The 8,582-nt window shown below is 51.0% G+C and overlaps 1 protein-coding gene across 1 annotated transcript; it reads right to left on the bottom strand.

The window, feature by feature from the left end:
• Nucleotides 1-601: 601 nt before the first annotated feature.
• On the bottom strand, nucleotides 602-7,485 carry Tmem41a (transmembrane protein 41A). The gene is made up of 5 exons (XM_031363507.1): nucleotides 7,279-7,485; nucleotides 5,900-6,053; nucleotides 4,328-4,489; nucleotides 3,421-3,559; nucleotides 602-1,293 (listed from the first exon to the last, which is right to left on the bottom strand). Exons 1-5 carry the CDS (start codon nucleotides 7,395-7,397, stop codon nucleotides 1,073-1,075), a joined length of 795 nt encoding a protein of 264 aa, XP_031219367.1. The 5' UTR covers nucleotides 7,398-7,485; the 3' UTR covers nucleotides 602-1,072.
• Between the last annotated feature and the right edge of the window lie 1,097 nt (nucleotides 7,486-8,582).

The following is an 8,582-nucleotide window of genomic DNA, read 5'->3' on the forward strand; positions in this document are numbered from 1 at the left end:
TCGGATTACATTTTTCAGCCAGTTTTGCTTCCTCTGGGAAGGGCGGTTGTGAGTCTGCGGAGGTACAGGCATGCTCTTACAGAATCTATCTTCAACACAGAGCATTTATGTCTGTGGATTTGGGAAATCTCATCTCCTGGGAGCTCATACCTGATAAGACACACTTGTACAAGATCCTGGGGACACCCATCTGGGGAGCCTCAAAGGGGATAAAGAAGGCACAGGTGCAAACGGAGAAAACTCCCATGAGTTGTTACCACAAGGCCCAAGGCCACAGAGCAATCAGGCGCCGGCCCCACAGCCCAGTGCCCCAGCTGGAAGACACAGTCACAGCTCTAAGTGACCACAAAACAGATAGGCAATCACACTGCCTTCTCTTTGAATTAAGAAGCACAACTGTTCCTCAGCTGTTCTCAGCAAATGGCAAAATAAAAAAATCGCACCTAGGGCACACTGGCTGACAGCCTCATTTACTGACCCCCATTCTCCCAGCAAGAGGAAGTAGAAGGGATTTCCAGGCAGAAAATCTGATTCTGATGAGACAGAGCAGGACCTTCAGATGGGAAGAATTTCCTCTGAATACATTCAGAACATGCAAGGCTGGCTTCCATTCATTTTTAATCATGTTTGATAACTATCAATACATATAACTACAAAGAGCTTAAACATGGAGAGAAGTCTGTGAACATGGGACCTGCAAGAATCTCTGCACTTACACTGCGTGTAAGACCCAGGCAGCTCGTCATATTTCCCTTGGCTTATGGAGAGGTAGATCATCAGCAGAAAGGTAGAGAAGACAGAGGACACATAGACCATCCAAAAAGGCCACCAGCATCTTCTCCCAAGACATCTCAGGGACCGGCAGGAGGGAAGCCCGACAGATACTGGATAGCTTTTCTAGAAAGCAGTCCATTCCATAGAACCTGCTGGACAGGACAGAACGCCCTTCTAACAGACCTCTGCACACACTAGAGCACTGTCCACCTCATCATTTCAGGGTAATTAGAACATAATGAGGACATTAAAAGGCCCAGCAGCACAGTCTAGGGGCCCTGTAAACACAGGACCCATGTCACGCGTCCTTCCTGCTATCCAGGCGGCCGATGTCGCTTTTTTCACTCAGTGCCAGATGCTTCTGGCTAAATTTTTTGATGAGCGTTCCAGGAACCAAAGCGACCAGGGCGATGGCTAACAGCTTCAAGACAGTCTCCCAAGAGAAGAGGGCATCCAGAGAGGTGAGGGTGGACAGGATGGAGCCCGTCTGCACGCAGATGAAATTGTACGGGATCAAACCTGGAAAACGGAAAGTGGAGATGGTCATTAAGGGGGCAGGGTGGCCAAGGATTCAGAACAGGGAACCTAGCTGTCTGCCTAGCCCTTAACCCCTCCCTTTTCTCCCCACACTTCCTGTACACACCTGCCTTGCCCACCAAAAGGCAGAGAGGCCACACAACTATATATACATCGCACCAAGGAAAATGTACTTATCACACAGGGGGAAAACTCAGTAAGCTGCCCTTTCCCATATGTGTTTTAGAGAAGAAGGCAAGGTCATTTCTCACATAAAGTTCTTGGCTTTTACACATACAAACTGCTGAAGTCTGCACACCTGCTTAAGGTGGGACCCAAGAGCCAAACAGGAGAAAGGATCGTGGTAACATGAAATTTTCAGCGGGCATTAAAATGTGTCAATGCCCAGAAAACAAAACAAGTTACTTCCAAGTACAACTTTGTACGGTCTGCACTCTGAGAATTCAGCACAGCACTGGACTCCCAAGGCTGGTAGCTAGCTAGACAGCATATGGCGTAACAGTTCCTTAGAGTCAGGCTTGGTGACACTTGCTTATAATTTCAGTAAAAGGATGCTGAGGCAGGAGAATAGCAACAAATTCAAGGCTGGCCCGGACAACATGCTCAAAAATAAAAACAACCAAGAACCTTGTGATGTTTAAGAAACAAAAAGATATATGTCAAGCAAAACAGAGCACGCCTCTAGCACAGCACTCAGAAGGTGGAGGCAGGTAGGTCTCTGTGAGCTCTAAGCTACTCTGGACTATATAGGGAGTTGAGTGCCAGCCACAGCCCCACAGTGAGACCCTGTCTCAAAGAGAAATCTACTTGTTTGGTTGGTTGGTTTTGGTTTTTGGTTTTTCAAGACAGAGTTTCTCTGTATAGCTCTGGCTCTCCTGGAACTCACTCTGTAGACCAGGCTGGCCTCGAACTCAGAAATCCACCTGCCTCTGCCTCCTAAGTGCTGGGATTAAAAACATGCACCACCACTGCCTGGCTCAAAGAGAAATCTTAAGCTAAGTGTGGTGAGTGCCTATGGTCCTGGCACCTGGAAAGCTGAGGCAAGAAGACTGAAAGCTGGATGCCAGACTACACTATACTGCAAACAAATAAACAAAAAAATAATAATAACTCCAATACATTCTTAGGCGTCCACCTCAGAGACCCGGCTCCTTGCTTCTGCAGTGTATCAGAAACCTCTTCCCTGCCCCACCCTTGAGCTTCTGGTTGGCTGGAAGCCTGCTAACCCGTTCCTCTGCTGTAGCGAAGAGGTGTATGGGAAATAATGGTCAGGGGACTCAAGGTCACACAGCTTGGCCCTCAGGAAGGAGTTCTGTCTCCAGAGTCTTTCCACACTGGTGACGCTTCTGTCATAGCAAGCTGTTAAGCTCCATTAGCCGAGGTACTGAGGTACCAGCCAGCTGCTTCCATCAGAACTGGCCGTGGCCAGCCTCCTTCCGCTTCTCTCAGACATCACTATTAATAACCCCTGCCCCGCTGCACGTTTGTTAACTTGGACATTAAACCCTGAGCACCATTCCCTCCACACTCTAAGAAAGGTCTGGGCACCTCTGCCTGGTGTTTAAGGAGGGTGGTAACTTACTGCCCTGAGACACTATCTTGCCAGTAAAAGAGGCCCGAAGCCCACACGTCAAGAAACACTACTCCTAACCCCAGCTCTATTCCGGTTACGTGATTTCCTGAGGGAAACTGGCTCGCTAATGGCTGTGCAGTTCTCAGAAGGTAGACAGGAGCCTCCCTGGTGCTGGGCCTCCTTTAGCAAAGGGGCTGGTGCCAGAAAGGAAGTCCCTTGCTCTGGCCTAGCCTATCAGCCTGCTAGCACTTTTTAGAGCCAAGTCATGTGCTTTACAGAGATGATCCTGTCCAGCCCCAGGACCCAACACATGCTGGGCACACAAGAAACACCATGGACACAGGATGAACAATCCTTAATGGTTCCAAAAGTCCTTGTATGGCTTTCCTATTGAAGCCAGAGGAGGTTTGAAATTAGAGAGACAACCGTGCCCAGTTCAGGCTTGAAAATGCTGTTCAGAGGCAAGCACATGGCCCACTGGCAGGTGACGAGGGCAGCGCCATGAAGACAACTCTACCCCCACTCCCCCATCTTACCGATAAGCACTGAGAAGAAAAACTGCACGATGGGGATGTTCAGAATTGGGGCGGAGAGGTTCAAGAACCAGTTTGGTGTCATGGGGAAGAGTCTGAGAAACAGCAGGAAAAAGAACAGGCTGTCTCTGTTCTCCTCCACCTGCAGAGAGAGCGAGCCCGGCGTCAGGAACAGAACTGGCTCTCCAGCAAGGCCTGAGGCTGGACAGCTCCTTCCCAACTCCTTTCATGCTGCACAAGTAACCCCCACCCCACCCCACAGACGTGGTGGCTCACACTTACAACCCCAGCACTCGGGAAATCAGGAGGAAACAGGAAGACTTACATGAGTTTGAGGCCAAAAGACAAAAACTGGGCTGGGGACAAAGCTCAGAAGTAAGGTGCTTGTCCTGTCAGCATAAGGATCTGCATTTGGTCACCAGTACCCATGTCAAACAAACAAACAAAAAGCCTGGGGCAGAGGGACAAGCCTGGAATCCCAGTGCTGGGAGACAGAAAGATCCATGAGGCCTGCTGGGCAGCTACTCTAGCCAAATCAGTGAGCTCTAGGCTCAGTAAAAGACTCTGTCTTCAAACACAAGTAGACAGTGATTGAAGAAGATATCAGAAGTAAAGCTCTGGCTTCTACACACACACACACACACACACAAGCACAAAATTAACTAAAGTAATAAATAAAAACACTGTGCCTGGGGAATCGGAGCAGTCAGAATCTTAACTCAAAGCCACAGAGCAGGTAATGACAAGAACTAAGGTCACAGGTCTGTGCTTCCTAAGGACATCAAAGAACCAACCCTTCCCAGATCCCAGATGGGGTGATGGAGCACTGTGAAAAATCCCAGCTCCACACTGCTCTCAGCCCATGAGCTGATGCTAGGGCACCCAGGGCTCAGGTGTGCCCCCACCTTACCTTCCTCTGCAGCAGGGCCACTTTATCAGGAAAGAAGGAGATGACCAGCTGTTTGCCAAAAACACTGGAAAGCAGGTAGCAGCCTGTGGCACCCACGGACGTCAGCACGCAGCACAGCAAAAGTCCCAGCCATGGCCCGAACAAGGCACCAGCCAAGACATTCTGCGAAGAGAGCGGCCTCAGACACGGGAGCACCCAGCAGCTTCCAGAGGCTTGTCCTGGAGCTCCTTCCCTTTCAGTGCTTGTCACAGCCCCAAACCCGTGAATGAAAATGGGGACTGCAAGCCTTGCCTGGGGCTCCTCGGCTTTACAAGGTCAGGGCCTAGAGCTCAGTGGGCACTGACAGGCTACAGAGGAGACTGTGTGCACGCATTACCTGGCTGTGGCGAGGGCTACAGGTACCCTGAGTCCCTGGGACACCAAATGAAAGGAAACGAAGCTCACGAGCTAATATTGCTGTACAGACCATGAATATACCTTCAGTCATCCGTGGGAAATGCTTTCTTTGTCATCTGATGAATAAGATCACACTGAGCTTTCATTTTGGCCACAGTCCTAACTGACCTTAATTTCGCAGAGATGAAGAAGTTAAGTAATACTTCACAAATACAGTTTGGCTGGTAATTATCATCCTGCCTCAAAGCATGGGATCCTGGAGAAAGCACATGGGAAAAGCCATGTGTGCCGGCACACACCTACAGTCTCAACTGGGAGGCTGAGGCAGGAGGATTGCTTGGACTACAAGGCCAGCCTAGGCTAGAAAATGAGTCCTAGACCAGCCTGTGCTACAGACAGTGAGACCTCACCTCAAAACATAAACTTGACAGGTGGGTCTAAGGTTGCTTTCTGCTCTTGTGGAGGGCCAGGGTTTGGTTCCCAGCGCCCACACTGGGTGGCTGACAACTGCCTGGAACTCCAGTTCCAGGGGGACCTGGTGCCATCTTCTGACTCCACAGGCATCCACACACATGTACACAGACGTGCACATAAATAAAAACGAGTCTTTTAAAAGGCATGAGCAAGTGAAGGAACGAATGAGCACAGGTAAGCCAATGAAAGGGGGAGGGCCTCGGCAGTGAGGCTGGGACTTCAGCACACACTAAGCGTGTATCCTAAGCAGTCCTCACTATACCCTGGGGATTGTGCTATCTCTCCCCCTTCCTACATGTGAGAGACAGCCTCACAACCAAGCTCGCACTAGGCAGGACTAAAAATGCACCCCAATTCCGGGCACACAAGCCCTCACCAGCCGTGGCTATATAGCACCAAGAAGCAACTGGCTCTTTACCCTGAAGCAGGATCAGCTCAAGGAGAAGTCAATCCAGGGTCAGCCTAAGGACTCAGTTGTGCTTGGATAGATCTAAGCAGAATCTGGTGGAGAATAAGATACTGGGGAGGAGAGGCAGGACAGTAGGAAGCTTGGAGTATCAATAACTGCCCAGTACCCACTTGTGCCGGCCTCTCCACACTCAGGTTTCTTCATCCTGCCACTCGGCTAAAGGGGTTTCGGGTGGGGAGCCACCACATTTTAAAGAAAAGGAAACCCAGTTGGAAAGAGGGCAAGACACTGACCAGGAAGCTGGAGCCAGGGATGGCAAAGCCCTGTTTGTAGAGGTAGGCACTGCAGAAGAGCAGGAACACATAGGCCTGGTGCTCTTTCCGGTACTCTCGAAGGACCTCAGAGAGCTCCCGCAGCTCTGCCAGATCTGAGGGGAACCACAGCGACCTAGGGGTTGGAGAGTCAGATGGAAACATGGATTCCAGAGAAAGTTACAAGTAAGTCCTCTTTGCAGAGTAAGTTGATAAATACGTCATCTGGCCATCATACACAGAAAGAACTCAAGACGACAGCTGACCCAATATAACACAACAGAGGCAGATAGGAGAGCCCTGGCATGGGAGCAAGTGCCCTGGGCTGGCACCCTCACTCTGCTATGTTCCAGTTGCGTGACTTTAGAGTGGCCATGGGTCTCATTTTCCTTGCCTAAACAGGGGTCTGGTGCTGGATAACCACTAAATTCCCTCTTTATCTATTTAGGGGTTTTGAGATGGAACCCCACAGCCTCCACCATGCTCAGCATGGGCTCCAGCACTGATTTACATCCTCAGTCTTTTTTTTTTTTTAATCTTGTCCGAAGACACAAGTCTATTCATCTTTAGGCAAGTCCACATCATCATGAATTGCCTTCCTCTCTAGGAGACCCTCTCCCAAACAAACCCAGAACTATCTAGACAGCATATTGCCCAGATGTACTAGGCAAAACAACAATTTCGTCATTTTAAAAGATTCCCCGTGGAAGCATACCTCCCATCATAATAAATACAGCTTTCTTGATAACATGGCTGGAGGCCAACCCTTTCGCAGAGCCTTCCTCTTCACCCTGCTCTAGGCCTGGTACATTGTGAAGCCCGTCCAAAGGTCACAGTACAAAGACTACCCTGCCTCTGCCTCTGGAGTTCTTTGCTCCAGCAGAGATAAACTATGAGCAACCCCTCCCCCTAGTTCTCATGAGTACCTCTAACATCCACAAGAGAGCTTTTTCAGCTCCCCTAAAAGACAATGGTAACTGAAAACAGCCCGAATGCCAGTTACGCCTCTTGGTAATGCGCCAACGTGCCAGACACACTCTATGCACTTTGAAAGTGATAAGCAGCAGTCCGGAAACCCGACTGGCAAGTCTTCTGCCTCCTGACTCGCTCAGCTGTCATGGGAAGGCAGAGTCAGGCAGGAAGAGGGCAGACTGCATCATAGCCTCGTCACCCGAAGTCCGGGCTGCACCTCTGAAGACTGGCTGCTGTGGTAAATTGGGTTGAGGATGGAGAACCACGGTGGGCCGAGATGGCTGGAGCTGGAAGGCGACTGCGCGTGCAGAGAAGTGCAAGGGCCCCGAGCCATCGCTGCCAACCCTCCGACCTCCGCCCCGGCCGCCGCCCAGTGTCCTCCCTCTCACCGGCCTTCCGGCTCCCCGGCCGACCCCAGCCTCGGCCCCAAGGGCAGCCGCGTGGAGAGCAGGTATAGCGCGAAGGTGCAGCTTCCGAATACCAGGAGCAAGCCGAGCAGCGCGCGCATGCCGCGGCTGGGCTGGAGAGCGCGCTCCCCGCGTGGCAACGCACAGCCCTCCCCGAGCGCCGACTGGGCGGGCGGAGCGCGTTCTTGGACGGGCAGGGCGTGGCTCTCGCAAAGCTCCCGCCCTCGACCCGCTGCAGGCCCCGCCCCTGCCAAGGACTAATCGCTCAAGTCTAAAGTGCTCCTGCTGGCTCTGCACTGTAACACTTCCAACGCTGCCCCTGTGACAGAGCTGGGAGATCTAGGGGTGAATCGTGAACCTGCCACGCCTAGCTTGCAGTATAGCGGTCAGTGTTGTCCACAGTCTGTCACACAAAGCAAATGTAGCCAACAAATGTAAGACTGACACCGATGGTGTGTAGAGAAGGTAACGACCACCACAGAAATAAACAGATGTGCCTGTTTCAGTACCTGAAGTGTGCTCATTATCCCTAACCCTCATAAACACATTTCAGTGTGCCTTAACTGATGAAAAAGCTTACTGCTACAACTCTTGTCTAGGAGCTAGCCTGTACACACTAGCTGTAACACACATCTGAGTCTTAGAAAAAGTCTGTGGTGCTGGACATGGTGTTCCCAGCACTTGGAGAGAAGAAGGAGGGCCCAGGGTTCAGTCACCTTTAAATACTAAGCAAAACTCCAGAAAGGGGCAAGGTAGGCAGATAATGAGAATGACATCTCCCAAAAGAAAACCCAGATTCAGATATCCGAAACTCGTATGATCCTCGCACTGTGTGGATTCTGAAAGAGGTGAGCACTGCTCTAGGATGAGCAAGCAGAGGCACAAGTGAGCTGGACCTAAGGAAGACAACCTTCGGGTAGCCCAAAGTTTGGGAGAAATGAATGGCAATCGGCCAATTGGAGAGTGCTTAGAAGATAGTCTGGGGAAGGGGCGCCCAGTGAACTGCAGGGAGATGAGCCTGGCCACATTCAGTAGGAACCATTCTGCTAGCCAGACATCGTGGTGCATGCCTGCAGTCCCAGCATGTGGGACACTGAGGTGGAATGGAGACTGAGGACAGCCTGGGGTCACAGTGAGAAACTGTCTTCAAAAGACAGGGAAGAGGAGAAAGGGAGGGAGCATGTGCATTCTCCTTTGAGACTGCCTGTGTGTCAGAGCAAGTGGTTAGAGTGTGCTCTGAGTTAACAGTAAGTAAATACCTCAACTGGGGCGGGGGGGGGGGGGGG

This window comes from Mastomys coucha, unplaced genomic scaffold, assembly GCF_008632895.1.
Source record: "Mastomys coucha isolate ucsf_1 unplaced genomic scaffold, UCSF_Mcou_1 pScaffold12, whole genome shotgun sequence".
Lineage (NCBI taxonomy): Eukaryota > Metazoa > Chordata > Mammalia > Rodentia > Muridae > Mastomys > Mastomys coucha.

What these genes read in the sequence shown, in the direction of transcription:
- Tmem41a (XM_031363507.1), bottom strand. Translation starts at nt 7,397, where the DNA reads ATGCGCGCGCTGCTCGGCTTGCTCCTGGTATTCGGAAGCTGCACCTTC. An exon ending in TCCCTGGCTCCAGCTTCCTG is followed by an intron (nt 4,490 to 5,899) that starts GTCAGTGTCTTG and finishes CTCTCTTCGCAG; the next exon opens with AATGTCTTGGCTGGTGCCTT. An exon ending in TTTCTTCTCAGTGCTTATCG is followed by an intron (nt 1,294 to 3,420) that starts GTAAGATGGGGG and finishes TCCGTTTTCCAG; the next exon opens with GTTTGATCCCGTACAATTTC.